The following is a 20,228-nucleotide window of genomic DNA, read 5'->3' as shown; positions in this document are numbered from 1 at the left end:
TCTCATTGGTGCAATGTTGCTCCTTCAACAAAGGATACAAAGAGAATGAAGCAAATTTTATAATAGAAGTAAATCTTAAAATTGTTTTGCTTTATGGGAATCCTTAAAAAAGATGTTTTTTTTTTTTTTTTAAGGTATTTCTCAACTTTGTTTTTTTTTTTTTTTAAAAAACTATTTACTGTGAAGACATTGTTTCGGCAGACACAAATTTTGGTGTTTTGAGAACTAGAAATCTAGAATATGTGAATATTTTCAAGACAGAAAAAAAATGCTCAAAGGAATCAGAAACATCTGGAAGACATGACATTGTGAATGGATTAATAGAATTTACAAAAAATGAAACATTGCAGCCATGAATACACAGCCTCATGCTAATTTCAGAATGAATAACCTTTGGACTATGATGCTCCTTAACCCCAGGTGGTGCACCCACTTTAACGGCCCTGTATGTGTAGTACACATTGGTGAAGTGTCTAACAGAGGTTTATATTGGTTTATGGTAACAAACCACATTACAGGATTCTTATTTATTTGTTTCCAGAGTTGTTAAAGTCCAAAATGATATGCTCCAATTCATTAGAGGGTGTACATTTAGCACTAGTAACTAGACATGCAGCCATTTTGGGTAGTGACTGTTTCAGCTGCCAGCGGCAGTTGGCTCTATTCGGAGCCAGATATCTTTGTGTGAAAGTGCAGCACACACATCTGGATTTTACAAATCTTTGTGTTGCACTTTCACACGAAGATATCCGGCTCGGAATAGAGCCAAATGCTGCTTTGCTGCCGACATATTCGGCATTTGTTGCTACCCTAAAGCAACAAATGCACATGTCTACTAGTAACAATGCAAGTCTACGGACTTAAACTTCAAAAAGAGGTTAAACTGCTTGGGAGCTACAGAAAATACAAAACCCAGTACTCCTCTATTCAGAAAAGTTTTGTCTGTCTGAAAATTCTTTCCCTTTTTTTTTTCTTTCTAGGCAGCAAACTACTTGGATATTAAAGGCTTACTGGATGTCACCTGCAAGACTGTTGCAAATATGATCAAGGGTAAAACTCCAGAAGAAATTAGAAAGACCTTTAACATAAAAAATGACTTCACTGAAGAGGAAGAAGCACAGGTACTGCCCTAAAATGTAGTTATTTGAATGATGTATGTTCAAAGTCTTAGGAATCGCAATGGGGGCCCTCCACTACATTTCATTTAAAAAAAAAAAAAAAAAATGTATCTCATTTATGGTCCTCTGTGGATTACAGGATAGATTTTCCTTTTCTTTTACAAGATATGACGAGTCCACGGATTTCATCCTTGTGGGATATCACCTCCTGGTCAGCAGGAGGAGGCAAAGAGCTCCACAGCAGAGCTGCCTATATAGCTCCTCCCTTCCCTCCCAAAAAAGTAATTCTCTTTGCCTGTGTTAGTGATAGGAAGAGGTAAAGTGAGGTGTTTGTTTAGATTCTTCAAGAGTTTTTTTTATTTTTAAATAATGCCAAAGTGTACTATTTTCTTATAGAGTAGCATCTGGAGTGTTAGCCTGTTAGGCTATGGGAACTAGTGGAGTTTTAGCTTCACTGAGCCTCCCACGCTTATGCTGCTTCTATGTGTATGGTCTTAGACACTACTAAGACCTTTCTGATTTCACAGGACCTCAGGAGGATGAGTGGACCTCTTGATACTGAGGTTGTCATGCTGTTCCTCAGCATGGAGGTAGGTGCAGTTTTTTCATCTGGGCACAAAAGTCTCTCAGATTAACTGTAATGGCACTATTTATTTTTGGGCGCTAGGACTTGAGATGTTCCTTATCAAATAGCGATATTGCTCAGACACTTTGGTTGTATACTATCCCAGAAGCGATGGGATATAGGAACATAAGACGTTATAGTTTATTTCCCACACTCCGATATTATTAAGTTATAGAGGGCTGGGAGATAATGTGTGAGGATGTTTTACCAGACACTCAGGCATTGCTGAGGAGCCTTGAATCGCTGGGATTTGATGCGTGTGGTTATTGTTTGATGGGCTGACTGACGCTGGGGATTAGATGTATTTATATTTTATTATGTTACGGTAATGGCCGTTGGTTTAGCGCAGTTGCTGTGGCGGTTCCGGAGTGAAAGTTATCATCTAGACTTCTAGTCTGCTTGGCTTACAAGTGCCTTTAAGTGTGCCGGGTTGGGTGAAGCTCAGTCTGGTAGCGGGAAGGTAGGAGCTGTGGCGAGGTGACAAAGTTTTTGTTCAAAAATCATAAGTGTTATCTTTTTCATATAGCCCGCATTCAGAAGCTGTAATTTTATGCGGTGCAGTTTTTTTTCCTTACAGTTACAGTACTTATTTAATTTCACTGTAAGCAGTTTTTTACACTTAATATATACTTAGTGTTTTAGACAAACTTGTTTGTTTTTTGCTAAAATGGATGACATTGATCAAAATACATGCCTTATGTGTTTAAATGCCATTGTGGAACCCCCAGTTACACTTTGTCCCTCATGTATTACTAGGGCATTACAGTGTAAAGCACAAATTTTATTAGATAATGATGATTGTGCTCTGACTGATGAGGTTCAGGATAAGCCACAATTTTCTCCCCAAGCGTCTCAGCCCATAACGCCCACACAGGTGACCCCATGTTCTTCAGCGGCGTCTGCGTCATTTACTCTGCAGGATATGGCTGCAGTTATGTCATCAATTTCTTACAGTAGGGTTATCTAGTTGCCAGTACTACAGGGTATACGTAGTAGAAGAGAGACCCAGGTGGTCCATGCGACTTCTGACTCCTTGATGGCAATCTCCGATGTTCCCTCCCAGGACTCTGAAGGGGGGGGGGGGTAGGGAGGTTCTGTCGGAAGGGGAACTATCTGACTCAGGTAGTGAATTACCCAAGACCGATTCGGACGTGATGTCCTTTAGATTTAAGCTTGAACACCTTCGTCTGTTACTACGGGAGGTTTCTCTTGATAAGTGTGTTCAGTCCACGGGTCATCCATTACTTATGGGATATATTCTCCTTCCCAACAGGAAGTTGCAAGAGGATCACCCAAGCAGAGCTGCTATATAGCTCCTCCCCTCACATGTCAAATCCAGTCATTCTCTTGCAACTCTCAACAAAGAAGGTCGCGAGAGGAGTTGGAGTTTTTACTTAATTATTCTTCAATCAAAAGTTTGTTATTTTAAAATGACACCGGAGTGTGCCGTTTTTTGTATCTCAGGCAGTATTTGGAGAAGAATCTGCCTGCGTTTTTCTATGATCTTTGCAGACGTAACTAAGATCCGCTGGCTGTTCTCGACATTCTGAGGAGTAGGGTAACTTCTGAAAGAGGGGAATAGCATGCGGGGTCCCCCGCAAATGAGGTATGTGCAGTACATTATTTTCTGGGAATGGAATTGACTAAGAAAATACTGCTGTTAACCATATGATGTAAGTACAGCCTTAAATGCAGTAGTAGCGACTGGTATCAGGCTGATAAATGTATGCACAGTTGAGTTATTTTCTAGGGACTAGAATTTGACTGAGAAAATACTATTAATACTGAAATAATGTTTAAGCCTTATCTGCGGTGGAAGCGACTGGTAGCAGGCTTAGTGATAACTTTGCATGACATTCAAAATGTTGTTTTTAAAACGTTTACTGGCATGTTATTCGTTTTGTGAGGTACTTTGGTGATAAATCTTTTTGGGCATGATTTTTTTCCACATGGCTAACGTATTTTCTGCATAGAAACCGTTATATCAGGTCTCCCACTGTTGTAATATGAGTGGGAGGGACCTTGTTTTAGCGCCTTGTTGCGCAGTTAAAATTCTAGCACAGTCTTCCTGTTTCTTCCTCCTTGATCCAGGACGTCTCTAGAGAGCTCAGGGGTCTTAAGAATTCGTTTTTGAGGGAGGTAATCAGTCACAGCAGATCTGTGACAGTGTGTTTGACTGTGATAAAAGCGTTAAATCTTAATTTGATATCCGTTTTTGGGTATTGAGGGGTTAATCATCCTTTTGCTAATGGGTGCAATCCTCTGCTAATTAATACTTTTCTCGTTAAGAATTGTTGACTATAACTGAATTAGTTTTCCTTGTTGTTCAACTGTATTTTTAAAAAGCGCTGCAGCGTTTTTTATATTGCTTGTAAACTTATTGAAAGTGATTTCCAAGATTGCTAGCTTCATTGCTAGTCTGTTTAAACATGTCTGATACAGAGGAATCTGCTTGTTAATTATGTTCAAAAGCCGATGTGGAGCCCAATAGAAATATGTGTACCAATTGTATTGATATTACTTTGAATAAAAGTCAATCTGTACCGATAAAGAAATTATCACCAGACAACGAGGGGGAAGTTATGCCGTCTCTCCTCACGTGTCAGTACCTGCGTCTCCCGCTCGGGAGGTGCGTAAGATTGAGGCGCCAAGTACATCAAGGCCCTTACAAATCACTTTAAATGATATGGCTAATGTTATGAAAGAAGTATTATACAATATGCCCGAATTAAGAGGCAAGCGCGATAGCTCTGGGTTAAGGACAGAGCGCGCTGATGACACGAGAGCCATGTCTGATACTGCGTCACAATTTGCAGAACATGAGGACGGAGAGCTTCATTCTGTCGGTGACCGTTCTGATCCGGGGAGACCGGATTCAGAAATTTCAAATTTTAAATTTAAGCTTGAGAACCTCCGCGTGTTACTAGGGGAGGTGTTAGCGGCTCTGAATGATTGCGACACGGTGGCAATCCCAGAGAAATTATGTAGGTTGGATAGATACTATGCGGTACCGGTGTGTACTGACGTTTTTCCTATACCAAAAAGGCTTACAGAAATTATTAGTAAGGAGTGGGATAGACCCGGTGTGCCCTTTTCCCCTCCTCCGATATTTAGAAAAATGTTCCCTATAGACGCTACCACACAAGACTTATGGCAGACGGTCCCTAAGGTGGAGGGAGCAGTTTCTACTTTAGCCAAGCGTACCACTATCCCGGTGGAGGATAGCTGTGCTTTCTCAGATCCAATGGATAAAAAATTAGAGGGTTACCTTAAGAAAATGTTTGTTCAACAAGGTTTTATATTGCAGCCTCTTGCATGCATTGCGCCTGTCACGGCTGCAGCGGCATTCTGGTTTGAGTCTCTGGAAGAGGCGATTCGCACAGCACCATTGGATGAGACTTTGAGCAAAGTTAGAACACTTAAACTGGCTAATGCGTTTGTTTCGGATGCCGTAGTGCATTTAACCAAACTTACGGCTAAAAATTCCGGATTCGCAATACAGGCGCGCAGGGCGCTGTGGCTTAAATCCTGGTCAGCAGATGTAACTTCTAAGTCTAAACTACTTAACATTCCTTTCAAAGGGCAGACCTTATTCGGGCCCGGCTTGAAGGAAATTTTTGCTGACATTACGGGAGATAAGGGCCACACCCTTCCTCAGGACAGGGCCAAATCAAAGGCCAAACAGTCTAATTTTCGTGCCTTTCGTAACTTCAAGGCAGGAGCAGCATCAACTTCCTCCGCTCCAAAACAGGAAGGAACTACTGCTCGTTACAGACAGGGTTGGAAAGGCAACCAGTCATGGAACAAGGGCAAGCAGGCCAGAAAGCCTACTTCCGCCCCTAAGACAGCATGAAGACAGGGCCCCCTCTCCGGAGACGGATCTAGTGGGGGGCAGACTTTCCCTCTTCGCCCAGGCCTGGGCAAGAGATGTACAGGATCCCTGGACGTTGGAGATTATATCTCAGGGATACCTTCTGGATTTCAAAACTTCTCCTCCACAAGGGAGGTTTCATCTGTCAAGGTTATCAACAAACCTAGTAAAGAAAGAGGCATTTCTACAATGTGTACAAGACCTCTTAGTGATGGGAGTGATCCACCCAGTTCCGCGAACGGAACGAGGACAAGGGTTTTACTCAAATCTATTTGTGGTTCCCAAAAAAGAGGGAACCTTCAGACCAATCTTAGACTTAAAAATCTTAAACAAATTCCTAAGGGTTCCATCGTTCAAGATGGAAACCATTCGGACCATCCTGCCCATGATCCAAGAGGGTCAATATATGACCACAGTGGACTTAAAGGATGCCTACCTTCACATACTGATTCACAAAGATCATTATCGGTACCTAAGATTTGCCTTTCTAGACAGGCATTACCAGTTTGTAGCTCTTCCCTTCGGGTTAGCTACGGCCCCGAGAATTTTTACAAAGGTTCTGGGCTCACTTCTGGCGGTACTAAGACCACGAGGCATAGCGGTGGCTCCGTACCTAGACGACATTCTGATTCAAGCGTCAAGTTTTCAAAATGCAAAGTCTCATACAGAGATAGTTCTAGCATTTCTGAGGTCGCATGGGTGGAAAGTGAACGTGGAAAAGAGTTCTCTGTTACCTCTCACAAGGGTTCCTTTTCTAGGGACTCTTATAGATTCTGTAGAGATGAAGATTTACCTGACGGAGTCCAGGTTATCAAAGATTCTCAATGCCTGCCGTGCTCTTCACTCCATTCCAAGCCCATCAGTAGCTCAGTGTATGGAAGTAATTGGCTTGATGGTCGCGGAAATGGACATAGTGCCATTTGCGCGCCTGCATCTCAGACCGCTGCAACTATGCATGCTAAGTCAGTGGAACGGGGATTACTCAGATCTGTCCCCTTTGCTAAATCTGGACCAGGAGACCAGAGATTCTCTTCTCTGGTGGTTGTCACGGGTTCATCTGTCCGAAGGAATGACCTTTCGCAGGCCAGATTGGACGATTGTAACAGGTGCCAGTCTTCTAGGCTGGGGAGCAGTCTGGAACTCCCTGAAGGCTCAGGGATCGTGGACTCAGGAGGAGAAACTCCTACCAATCAACATTCTAGAATTAAGAGCAATATTCAATGCTCTTCTAGCTTGGCCTCAGTTAGCAACACTGAGGTTCATCAGGTTTCAGTCGGATAACATCACGACTGTGGCTTACATCAATCATCAAGGGGGAACCAGGAGTTCCTTAGCGATGTTAGAAGTCTCGAAGATAATTCGCTGGGCGGAGTCACACTCTTGCCACCTGTCAGCGATCTACATCCCAGGTGTGGAGAACTGGGAAGCGGATTTTCTAAGTCGCCAGACTTTTCATCCGGGGGAGTGGGAACTACACCCGGAGGTATTTGCTCAACTGATTCGTCGTTGGGGCAAACCGGATCTGGATCTTATGGCATCTCGCCAGAACGCCAAGCTTCCTCGTTACGGATCCAGGTCAAGGGACCCAGGAGCGGTGCTGGTAGATGCACTTGCAGCCCCTTGGGTTTTCAACATAGTTTGTGTTTCCACCTTTTCCGTTGCTACCTTGACTGATTGCCAGGATCAAACAGGAGAGAGCATCGGTGATTCTGATAGCGCCTGCATGGCCACGCAGGACCTGGTATGCAGACCTAGTGGACATGTCGTCCTGTCCACCATGGTCTCTACCTCTGAGGCAGGACCTTCTAATTCATGGTCCTTTCAACCATCCAAACCTAATTTCTCTGAGGCTGACTGCTTGGAGATTGAACGCTTGATTCTATCAAAGCGTGGGTTTTCGGATTCGGTTATTGATACAGGCTCGGAAACCTGTTACCAGAAAAATTTACCATAAGATATGGCGTAAATATTTATATTAGTGTGAATCCAAGAGTTACTCATGGAGTAAGGTTAGGATTCCTAGGATATTGGCTTTTCTACAAGAGGGTTTAGAAAAGGGCTTATCCGCTAGTTCGCTAAAGGGACAGATTTCTGCTCTGTCCTTTTACACAAGCGTCTGGCAGGGAATCCAGACGTCCAGGCTTTTTGTCAGGCTTTGGCTAGGATTAAGCCTGTGTTTAAGGCTGTTGCTCCTCCGTGGAGCTTAAACTTGGTTCTTAAAGTTCTTCAGGGTGTTCCGTTTGAACCCCTTCATTCCTTTGATATTAAGCTTTTATCTTGGAAAGTTCTGTTTTTGATGGCTATTTCCTCGGCTCGAAGAGTCTCTGAGTTATCTGCCTTACATTGTGATTCTCCTTATCTGATCTTTCATTCAGACAAGGTAGTCCTGCGTACTAAACCTGGGTTTTTGCCTAAGGTTGTTTCTAACAGGAATATCAATCAAGAGATTGTTGTTCCATCATTGTGTCCTAATCCTTCTTCAAAGAAGGAACGTCTTTTGCATAATCTAGACGTGGTCCGTGCCCTGAAGTTCTACTTACAGACAAACTTCTTCCCTGTTTGTCGTTTACTCTGGACAGAGGAGAGGTCAAAAGGCTTCGGCTACCTCTCTCTCTTTTTGGCTTCGTAGCATAATACGTTTAGCCTATGAGACTGCTGGACAGCAGCCTCCTGAAAGAATTTCAGCTCATTACACTAGAGCTGTGGCTTCCACTTGGGCCTTTAAAAATGAGGCCTCTGTTGAACAGATTTGCAAGGCTGCAACTTGGTCTTCACTTCATACTTTTTCCAAATTTTACAAATTTGACACTTTTGCTTCTTCGGAGGCTGTTTTTGGGGGAGAGGTTCTACAGGCAGTGGTTCCTTCTGTTTAATGTTCCTGCCTTGTCCCTCCCTTCATCCTTGTACTTTAGCTTTGGTATTGGTATCCCATAAGTAATGGATGACCCGTGGACTGAACACACTTAACAAGAGAAAACATAATTTATGCTTACCTGATAAATTTATTTCTCTTGTAGTGTGTTCAGTCCACGGCCCGCCCTGTCTTTTTTGAGGCAGGTTCTAAATTATAAATTATAACTCCAGTCACCACTGCACCCTATGGTTTCTCCTTTCTCGTCTTGTTTCGGTCGAATGACTGGATACGACATGTGAGGGGAGGAGCTATATAGCAGCTCTGCTTGGGTGATCCTCTTGCAACTTCCTGTTGGGAAGGAGAATATATCCCATAAGTAATGGATGACCCGTGGACTGAACACACTACAAGAGAAATAAATTTATCAGGTAAGCATAAATTATGTTTTTGTTGACTCTGGGCGACTGTGACTCTATTGTGGTCCCTCCAGAGAAATTGTGCAAGATGGACAGATATTTGGAGGTCCCTGCTTATTCTGATGTCTTTCCGGTTCCTAAGAGAATTTCGGAAATTATTACCAGGGAATGGGAAAGACTGGGTATATACCGTTCTCTCCTTCCCCTATGTTTAAGAAGATGTACCCTTTACCTGACACTGTTAGGGACTCTTGGCAAACGATTCCTAAGGTGGAGGGGGTCATTTCTGCACTGGCCAAACGTACGACTATTCCTATTGAGGACCGCTGTGCTTTCAAAGACCCTATGGATAAAAAGTTGGAGGGTCTTCTAAAAAAGCTTTTTGTTCATCAAGGGTTTCTATTGGAACCGACGGCCTGCATTGTACCAGTTACAACCGCAGCAGCCTTTTGGCTTGACGCCCTAGAATAGTCTCTTAAGACTGAGACTCCTTTGGAAGAAATAATGGATAGAATCGAGGCCATTAAGCTGGCCAATTCTTTTGTTATGGATGCTGCTTTTCAGATCGCTAAGTTGGTGGCCAAGAATGCTTGTTTTTCCATTTTAGCTCGCAGAGCCTTATGGTTGAAATCTTGGTCTGCTGATGTGTCCTCTAAATCCAAGCTTTTAGCTATTCCCTTCAAGGGAAAGACCCTATTCGGGCCTGAATTGAAAGATCATTTCTGACATTACGGGAGGTAAGGGTCGTCATCTCTCTCAGGATAAGATATCTAAACAAAGGAGACAGTAATTTTCGTTCCTTTCGAAATTTCAAGTCCCCTCTGCCTCTTCTGCTAAACAGGAAGGGAAATTTTTCACAAGCAAAGTCCGTCTGGAGACCCAAGAAGCCCACTGCTGCTCCCAAGAGTAGCATGGAGGGGCGGCCCCCGATCCGGGACTTGGATCTAGTAGGGGGCAGACTTTCTCTCTCTTTGTCCAGGCTTGGATAAGACGTTCAGGATCCCTGGGCACTAGAAATCGTGTCCCAGGGGTATCAACTGGAATTCAAGATTTTACGCCTAAGGGGAAGGTTTCTTCTTTCTCTATTGTCTGTAGACCAGATAAAGAGGCGTTCTTACGTTGTGTAAAAGACCTCTCCACTATGGGAGTAATTTGTCCAGTTCCAGAACGGGGACAGTGATTTTACTCAAAGCTTTTCGTGGTTCCCCAAAAAAGAGGGACCGTTTCGTCCCATTTTAGATCTCAAGAGTCCTAAACAAGTTTCTCTGAGTCCCGTCTTTCAAGATGGAGACTATTCGGACAATTCTTCCATTGATCCAGGAGGGTCAATATGACTACCGTGGAAAGGATGCATATCTTCATATTCCTATCCACAAAGATCACCAGTTCCTAAGGTTTGCCTTTCTGGACAAACATTTTCATTTCATGGCTCTTCCATTCGGGTTGGCCACGGCGCCCAGGATCTTCACGAAGGTTCTAGGGTCTCTGCTGGCGGTTCTCAGACCGTGAGGCATTGCAGTGGCGCCTTATCTGGATGATATTCTGATCCAGGCGTCTTATCAATTAACAAAGTCTCATACTGACATGGTTCTGTCCTTTTTAAGGACTCACGGGTGGAAGGTGAATCTAGAAAAGAGTTCAAAAACGATATGTGAGGTAAGAAATATGGCGGGTGTAAAACTAATCAAGAGGGTTGTGGCAGACTATGTACAAACACTATTGCTGCCAGTAACGATTACCGTCATTTATAAACATGTCCAGTGTGCAATGTCCCAACCCCTGGTAAACGGATGTTCCAAACGACAGTGAGGTAACCTCAATCCTATCCGGCAATGTTTTCAAGAACAGACCTTCCGGTTACAAGAACCTTCACATTCAAGCTAGCTGTATATTACAAATTAACAGTGTAACACAGTTCTCCAGTCGCTGTAGTGCACATACCTTGCGATACAGACAGGCCACCTACTAGGATATCCGTCCTGTGGATGTATCCGTGTCATTAGTCGTCCACACCCCACGGAGAACAGCGGTCTTCAGTCTAGACACAAATGATCCGTTAATCAATGAGCCACCCTGCAGCCACTTGCTTGAAACTCCGTGCTCACTCTGGCCAAAGAAGTACATAGAGCAAAAAAGGATGTGAGAAGCACTCGAGTGTCAGCAAGTAAAATCATTTATTAGACAGTTCCAAATGTCACATAAACGCAAAGTAAGGAGTCAATACTCCCAGGTAAAATGCAGAGCAAAGTGTACAAAAAAGGTGAGTGCAGGGGCACTAGAGCAAACGGCTTACGCGTTTCGGCCTAAGCCTTACTCATAGCCATATTAAAACTGTGTGACAAACAAAGGTGTTTTCAAACCTTGCCCTTGCAGCAATTGGCTGCCCGGTTACCACCTCTCTGATGGCTGGCCAATCCTGAGTGTGTAATCACTTTGCTCTGCATTTTACCCGGGAGTATTCACTCCTTACTTTGCGTTTATGTGACATTTGGAACTGTCTAATAAATGATTTTACTTGCTGACACTCGAGTGCTTCTCATCCTTTTTTGCTCTAGAAAAGAGTTCTCTGATTCCATAGACAAGGGTTCTGTTCCTGGGAACTCTGATAGACTCTGTCCATGAAAATATTCTTGACGGAAGTCAGAAAGGTTAAGATTCTGGATACATGTCGAGCCCTTCAGTCCAATCCTCAGCCATCAGTGGCTCAATTCATGGAGGTGATTGGATTGATGGTGGCAGCAATGGGACATCATTCCATTTGCTTGTTTCCATCTCAGACCTCTACAACTGAGCATGCTCAGGCAGTGGAATGGAGATTATGCAGATTTGTCTCCTCAGATATGGATCAAGAGACTCTCTTCTTTGGTGGTTGTCACTGGATCATCTGTCCAAGGAACGTGCTTCTGCAGACCGTAATCAGTGATACCAGTCTACTAGGATGGGGTGCAGTCTGGAATGCCCTGAGGGCTCAGGGTGTGTGGACTCAGTCGGAGTCTCTACTCAACATCAATATTCTGGAGTTGAGAGCAATATTCAATGCGCTTCAGGCCTTGCCTCGGCTTTGGCCAAATTAATTTGTTTTCAGCCGGACAATATCACGACTGTGGCTTATATCAATCATCGGGGAGGAACAAGGAGTTCCTTAGCGATAACAGAAGTATCCAAGATCATTCGGTTGGCGGAGACTCACTCTTATTTGTCGGCAATCTACATCCCGGGAGTGGAAAACTGGGTGGCGGATTTTTTGAGCAGACAGACGTTTCATCCGGAGGAATGGGAACTTCATCTGGAAGTCTTTGCAGCCCTGATTCTCAGGTGGGGCAGACCGGAATTGGATCTGATGGCGTCTTGTCAGAATGACAAGCTCCCGAGATACGGGTCCAGGTCCAGGGATCCTCAGGCCGAACTAATAGATGCCTTGGCAGTGCCTTGGTCGTTCAACCTAGCTTATGTGTTTCCACCGTTTGCTCTTCTTTCCCGGGTGATTGGATCAAACAGGAGAGGGCTTCGGTGATTCTGAATTGCTCCTGCGTGGCCTCGCGGAATTTGGTATGCCGATCTGGTGGACATCCTCTCTGCCGCCGTGGAAGCTTCCATTGAGGCAGGACCTTCTCATTCAGGGACCCTTCCATCATCCGAATCTAATTTCTCTGCAGCTGACTGCTTGGAGACTGAACGCTTGATTTTATCTAAGCGAGGGTTCTCTGATTCGGTCATTGATACTTTAATTCAGGCTTGCAAGCCTGTTACTATAAAGATTTACTATAAGATATGGCGTAAATATCTTTATTGGTGTGAATCCAAGGGCTACTCATGGAGTAGGGTTAAGATTCCTAGGATTTTCTTTTCTCCAAGAAGGATTTGAGAAGGGGTTGTCAGCAAGTTCCTTAAAGGGACAGATTTCTGCTTTGTCTATTTTGTTACACAAGCGTCTGGCAGATTTTCCAGACGTTCAATCTTTTTGCCAGGCCTTAGCTAGAATTCGGCCAGTCTTTAGATCTCTTGCTCCTCCTTGGAGTTTAAATTTGGTTCTTAATGTTCTTCAAGGGGTTCCGTTTGAACCCATGCATTCCATAGATATTAAGTTATTAACTTGGAAGGTTTTATTTTTGGTTGCTATTTCTTCTGCTCGCAGAGTTTCTGAGCTTTCAGCATTACAATGTTATTCTCCTCATCTTATTTTCCATTCGGATAAGGTGGTGGTACGTACCAAACCTGGTTTTCTTCCTAAAGTTGTTTCTAACAAAAATATTAATCAGGAAATTGTTGTTCGTTCCTTGTGTCCTAATTCCTCCTAAGAAGGAGCGTCTATTACATAATTTGGACGTAGTCCATGCCTTGAAGTTCTATTTGCAGGCGACTAAGGATTTTCTTCAAACATCTCTATTTGTTGTTTTTGCTGGGGAAACGTAGGGATCAGAAAGCTACGGCTACCTCCCTTTCTTTCATGTAATTGGCAAGAGTCCATGAGCTAGTGACATATGGGATATACAATCCTACCAGGAGGGGCAAAGTTTCCCAAACCTCAAAATGCCTATAAATACACCCCTCACCACACCCACAATTCTGTTTTACAAACTTTGCCTCCTATGGAGGTGGTGAAGTAAGTTTGTGCTAAGATTTCTACGTTGATATGCGCTTCTCAGCATTGTTGAAGCCCGATTCCTCTCAGAGTACAGCGAATGTCAGAGGGACGTGAAGGGAGTATCACCTATTGAATACGATGATTTCTCTAACGGGGGTCTTTTTCATGGGTTCTCTGTTATCGGTCGTAGAGATTCATCTCCTACCTCCCTTTTCAGATCGACGATATACTCTCAAATTTACCATTACCTCTACTAAGAACTGTTTTAGTACTGGTTTGGCTATCTGCTATATGTGGATGGGTGTCTTTTGGTAAGTATGTTTTCATTTACTTAAGACACTCTCGGCTATGGTTTGGCACTTTATTCAATTATATAAAGTTCTAAATATATGTATTGTACTTATATTTGCCATGAGTCAGGTTCATGTATTTCCTTCTGCAGACTGTCAGTTTCATATTTAGGAATATAAACACTTTAGGAAATTTATTTCTTACCTGGAGTTTAGTCTTTTTCAATTTGACTACTTTTTGCATTTGCGGCTATTAGCCCCGCGGGTGCGTCAAATGTTAACTTTATTGCGTCATTTTTGGCGCGGAAAAATACGTTTTTGACGCAACTTCATTTCCGGCGTCATACATGACACCGAGACCTTTCACGCGGCTGCGTCATTAGTGACGCAAGTGTGTCATTTCCAGTCATTTTTGGCGCCAAAAAAGTTTACGTTACGTTGTGCGTCATACTTGGCGCCAATTTTTCTTCATTATTTCAATACCCCATTGTTTGCCTCCTGCTTTCTTTTCTATCAAGAGGCCTATGCATTTGCATTTTTTCCCATTCCTGAAACTGTCATTTAAGGAAATAGATAATTTTGCTTTATATGTTGTTTTTTCTCTTACATTGAGCAAGATGTCCCAATCTGATCCTGCCTCTAAAGTTTCTGCTGGAACATTGCTGCCTGACATCGGCTCTAACAAAGCTAAGTGCATTTGTAGAAATTATTCCACCGATTGTCAGTTGTAATAGTTGTCATGATAAACTTTTACATGCAGATAGTGTTTCTATCAGTAATAGTACATTGCCAGTTGCAGTTCCTTCAACTTCTAATGTGCATGATATACCTGTAAATTTTAAATAATTTGTTTCTGATTCTATTATGAAGGCTTTGTCTTTGCATTTCCACCTTCTAATAAACGTAAAAGGTCTTTTAAAACTTCTCATTTAGCTGATGAAATTTCAAATGACCAACAACATAATAATTCATCAGATATTGACACTGACAAATCTACTTATTTATTAAAAGAAGTGTTAATTACTTTGGATATTGAGGTAACCAGTCCTATTGACGTTCAGTCTAATAAACGTTTAAATGCTGTTTTTAAACCTCCTGTGGTTTCCCCAGGTGTTTTTCCCCATTCCTGAGGCTATTTCTGATATGATTTCTAGGGAATGGAATAAGCCAGGTACTTCCTTTATTCCTTCTTCAAGGTTTAAGAGATTGTATCCTTTACCAGCAAAATCTATAGTGTTTTGGGAAAAGATCCCCAAAGTTGATGGGGCTATTTCTATTCTTGCTAAACGTACCACTATTCCTATGGAAGATAGCACTTCCTTTAGGGATCCTTTAGATAGGAAACTTGAATCTTATCTAAGGAAGGCCTATTTATATTCAGGTCATCTTCTCAGACCTGCTATTTCTTTGGGTGATTTTGCGGCTGCATCAACTTTCTGGTTGGAAAATTTAGCGCAACATGAATTGGATTCTGACATATCTAGCATTGTTCTCTTACTGCAACATGCTAATCATTTTATTTGTGATGCAATTTTTGATATCAAAATTGATGTTAGATCCATGTCTTTAGCTGTATTAGCTAGAAGAGCTTTGTGGCTTAAATCTTGGAATGCTGATATGACATCTAAATCTAGATTACTATCTCTTTCTTTCCAAGGTAATAATTTATTTGGTTCTCAGTTGGATTCTATTTCAACTATCACTGGGGGAAAAGGAGTTTTCTCTTGTTAAGTGTATCCAGTCCACGGATCATCCATTACTTGTGGGATATTCTCCTTCCCAACAGGAAGTTGCAAGAGGATCACCCACATCAGAGCTGCTATATAGCTCCTCCCCTCACTACCATATCCAGTCATTCTCTTTCAACTCTCAACTAAGATGGAGGTCATAAGAGGACTGTGGTGTTATATACTTAGTTTATTTCTTCAATCAAAAGTTTGTTATTTTTAAATGGTACCGGAGTGTACTGTTTATCTCAGGCAGTATTTAGAAGAAGAATCTGCCTGCGTTTTCTATGATCTTAGCAGAAGTAACTAAGATCCTTTGCTGTTCTCACATATTCTGAGGAGTGAGGTAACTTCAGAGGGGGAATAGCGTGCAGGTTTTCCTGTAATAAGGTATGCACAGTTAAAATATTTTCTCCAACATAGGTGTGTCCGGTCCACGGCGTCATCCTTACTTGTGGGATATTCTCTTCCCCAACAGGAAATGGCAAAGAGCCCAGCAAAGCTGGTCACATGATCCCTCCTAGGCTCCGCCTACCCCAGTCATTCTCTTTGCCGTTGTACAGGCAACATCTCCACGGAGATGGCTTAGAGATAGACTGTGTTCTGAATGTGGGGAAGCCAGAATTCCTATTCATTTAAATAAATGTGATTTATGTGATAATGACAATGATGCCCAAGATGATTCCTCAAGTGAGGGGAGTAAGCATGGTACTGCATCATTCCCTCCTTCGTCTACACGAGTCTTGCCCACTCAGGAGGCCCCTAGTACATCTAGCGCGCCAATACTCCTTACTATGCAACAATTAACGGCTGTAATGGATAATTCTGTCAAAAACATTTTAGCCAAAATGAACCCTTGTCAGCGTAAGCGTGGCTGCTCTGTTTTAGTTACTGAAGAGCATGACGACGCTGATATTAATATCTCTGAAGGGCCCCTAACCCAATCTGAGGGGGCCAGGGAGGTTTTGTCTGAGGGAGAAATTACTGATTTAGGGAACATTTCTCAGCAGGCTGAATCTGATGTGATTACATTTAAATTTAAATTGGAACATCTCCGCATTTTGCTTAAGGAGGTATTATCCACTCTGGATGATTGTGAAAATTTAGTCATCCCAGAGAAACTATGTAAAATGGACAAGTTCCTAGAGGTGCCGGGGCTCCCAGAAGCTTTTCCTATACCCAAGCGGGTGGCGGACATTGTTAATAAAGAATGGGAAAGGCCCGGTATTCCTTTCGTCCCTCCCCCCATATTTAAAAAATTGTTTCCTATGGTCGACCCCAGAAAGGACTTATGGCAGTCAGTCCCCAAGGTCGAGGGAGCGGTTTCTACTTTAAACAAACGCACCACTATTCCCATAGAGGATAGTTGTGCTTTCAAAGATCCTATGGATAAAAAATTAGAAGGTTTGCTTAAAAAGATGTTTGTTCAGCAGGGTTACCTTCTACAACCCATTTCATGCATTGTCCCTGTCACTACAGCCGCATATTTCTGGTTTGAACCGATAAATATTCTGGAACTGAGAGCGATATTCAATGCGCTCCAGGCCTGGCCCCAGCTTGCGAGGACCAGGTTCATACGGTTTCAATCAGACAACATGACGACTGTTGCGTACATCAACCATCAGGGGGGAACAAGGAGTTCCCTAGCGATGGAAGAAGTAACCAAAATTATTCTTTGGGCGGAGTCTCACTCCTGCCACCTGTCTGCTATCCACATCCCAGGAGTGGAAAATTGGGAAGCGGATTTTCTGAGTCGTCAGACATTGCATCCGGGGGAGTGGGAACTCCATCCGGAAATCTTTGCCCAAGTCACTCACCTGTGGGGCATTCCAGACATGGATCTGATGGCCTCTCGTCAGAACTTCAAAGTTCCTTGCTACGGGGCCAGATCCAGGGATCCCAAGGCGGCTCTAGTGGATGCACTAGTAGCACCTTGGACCTTCAAACTAGCTTATGTGTTCCCGCCATTTCCTCTCATCCCCAGGCTGATAGCCAGGATCAAGCAGGAGAGGGCGTCGGTGATCTTGATAGCTCCTGCGTGGCCACGCAGGACTTGGTATGCAGATCTGGTGAATATGTCATCGGCTCCACCTTGGAAGCTACCTTTGAGACGAGACCTTCTTGTTCAGGGTCCGTTCGAACATCCGAATCTGGTTTCACTCCAGCTGACTGCTTGGAGATTGAACGCTTGATTTTATCGAAGCGAGGATTCTCAGATTCTGTGATCGATACTCTTGTTCAGGCCAGAAAGCCTGTGACTAGAAAGATTTACCACAAAATTTGGAAAAAATATATCTGTTGGTGTGAATCTAAAGGATTCCCTTGGGACAAGGTTAAGATTCCTAGGATTCTATCCTTCCTTCAAGAAGGATTGGAAAAAGGATTATCTGCAAGTTCCCTGAAGGGACAGATTTCTGCCTTGTCGGTATTACTTCACAAAAAGCTGGCAGCTGTGCCAGATGTTCAAGCCTTTGTTCAGGCTCTGGTTAGAATCAAGCCTGTTTACAAACCTTTGACTCCTCCTTGGAGTCTCAATTTAGTTCTTTCAGTTCTTCAGGGGGTTCCGTTTGAACCCTTACATTCCGTTGATATTAAGTTATTATCTTGGAAAGTTTTGTTTTTAGTTGCGATTTCTTCTGCTAGAAGAGTCTCAGAATTAGCTGCTCTGCAGTGTTCTCCTCCTTATCTGGTGTTCCATGCAGATAAGGTGGTTTTACGTACTAAACCTGGTTTTCTTCCAAAAGTTGTTTCTAACAAAAACATTAACCAGGAGATTATCGTACCTTCTCTGTGTCCAAAACCAGTTTCAAAGAAGGAACGTTTGTTGCACAATTTGGATGTTGTTCGCGCTCTAAAATTCTATTTAGATGCTACAAAGGATTTTAGACAAACATCTTCCTTGTTTGTTGTTTATTCAGGTAAAAGGAGAGGTCAAAAAGCAACTTCTACCTCTCTCTCTTTTTGGATTAAAAGCATCATCAGATTGGCTTACGAGACTGCCGGACGGCAGCCTCCCGAAAGAATCACAGCTCATTCCACTAGGGCTGTGGCTTCCACATGGGCCTTCAAGAACGAGGCTTCTGTTGATCAGATATGTAGGGCAGCGACTTGGTCTTCACTGCACACTTTTACCAAATTTTACAAGTTTGATACTTTTGCTTCTTCTGAGGCTATTTTTGGGAGAAAGGTTTTGCAAGCCGTGGTGCCTTCCATTTAGGTGACCTGATTTGCTCCCTCCCTTCATCCGTGTCCTAAAGCTTTGGTATTGGTTCCCACAAGTAAGGATGACGCCGTGGACCGGACACACCTATGTTGGAGAAAACAGAATTTATGTTTACCTGATAAATTTCTTTCTCCAACGGTGTGTCCGGTCCACGGCCCGCCCTGGTTTTTTTAATCAGGTCTGATATTTTTTTTTTCTTTAACTACAGTCACCACGGTACCATATGGTTTCTCCTATGCAAATATTCCTCCTTAACGTCGGTCGAATGACTGGGGTAGGCGGAGCCTAGGAGGGATCATGTGACCAGCTTTGCTGGGCTCTTTGCCATTTCCTGTTGGGGAAGAGAATATCCCACAAGTAAGGATGACGCCGTGGACCGGACACACCGTTGGAGAAAGAAATTTATCAGGTAAACATAAATTCTGTTTTTTATACATTTTGGGTATTGTACACACCCATTAGTTTTATATTACTGGTTTTAATAAAAAGTTTGCTGAACTTTTTGGAAGCTTGAGTCTTACCTGTACCTTATTTGGGCACCCCTGAGCCCCTACATCCTCCAGAGGATCAGTTTGCTGGTAAACTGTGATATCTCGGCCTGCGTCACTTAGCACATTGATGCAGCACATTTTGTGAGTATATTTTCTCTCTCAAGACCTGCTATTGTTGGTTACACTCGCAGTATTAGACTAGGAGGCACCCTCTTTTTTTGTGATTTATATAATTATTATCGGTTATTTGTAGAGTGCCAACAGATTCCGTAGCGCTATTAACAAAGACGGAGTACAACAAAACAATTATAGGGATCAAATGGGTAGAGGGCCCTGCCAAGAGTTGCACTGTTCTAGTCAGCTCTTGAGAAAAGGTGATCGATAGCAATGGAGGAGAGGAACTGGTATAAAGAAAGGTTAGCGTAGGTTGTATGCATCCCTGAACAGTAGAGTCTTTAGGGAGCACTTGAAGCTTTTAAAATTAGAAGATAGTCTTGTGGAGCGAGGCGAGGCAGAGAGTTCCACAAGATGGGAGCCAGTCTGGAGAAGTCCTGTAAACGGGAGTGTGATGAGGTGACAAGAGAGGAGGAGAGTAGGAGGTCGTGAGCAGAGCGAAGGGGACGGGAGGGAGAGTATCTGGAGACAAGGTCTGAGATATAGGGGGGAGCAGTGTAGTTGAGGGCTTTGTATGTCAGAATGAGAATTTTGTGTTTGATCCTAGAGGCAAGAGGAAGCCAGTGAAGAGATTGGCATAGAGGTGCAGCAGATGAAGAGAGACGTGTAAGGAAGATAAGTCTGGCAGAGGCATTCATTATGGATTGTAAAGGAGCTAGGCGGTAGGTGGGGAGACCAGAGAGGACAGAATTGCAGTAATCGAGGCGGGAGAGAATGAGAGAGTGGATTAAGATCTTAGTTGTGTCTTGTGTAAGGAAGTGTCTAATTTTAGAGATGTTTTTTTAAGGTGGAAGCGGCAGGCTTTAGCCAATGACTGAATGTGAGGAGCGAAAGAAAGATCTGAGTCAAATGTG

The 20,228-nt window shown here is 43.1% G+C and overlaps 2 protein-coding genes across 7 annotated transcripts in view; one reads left to right on the top strand and one right to left on the bottom strand.

The window, feature by feature from the left end:
* Positions 1-1,148, top strand: part of SKP1 (S-phase kinase associated protein 1) — a 48,946-nt gene extending 47,798 nt beyond the window's left edge. Inside the window, exon 4 of the mRNA XM_053698262.1 lies at positions 981-1,148. Within this exon, the coding sequence (XP_053554237.1) occupies positions 981-1,133 (153 nt within the window). The 3' untranslated portion in view covers positions 1,134-1,148. The remainder of the gene's footprint in view (positions 1-980) is intronic.
* THRA (thyroid hormone receptor alpha) overlaps positions 1-20,228 on the bottom strand; it is a 672,980-nt gene that overhangs the window by 302,842 nt on the left and 349,910 nt on the right. The gene's annotated exons all lie outside the window — the stretch shown is intronic.

Source organism: Bombina bombina, chromosome 1 (assembly GCF_027579735.1).
Source record: "Bombina bombina isolate aBomBom1 chromosome 1, aBomBom1.pri, whole genome shotgun sequence".
NCBI classification, from domain to species: Eukaryota; Metazoa; Chordata; class Amphibia; order Anura; family Bombinatoridae; genus Bombina; species Bombina bombina.
The sequence above is the reverse complement of the archived record's forward strand: the minus strand, read 5'-3'. Positions and strand labels throughout refer to the sequence as shown.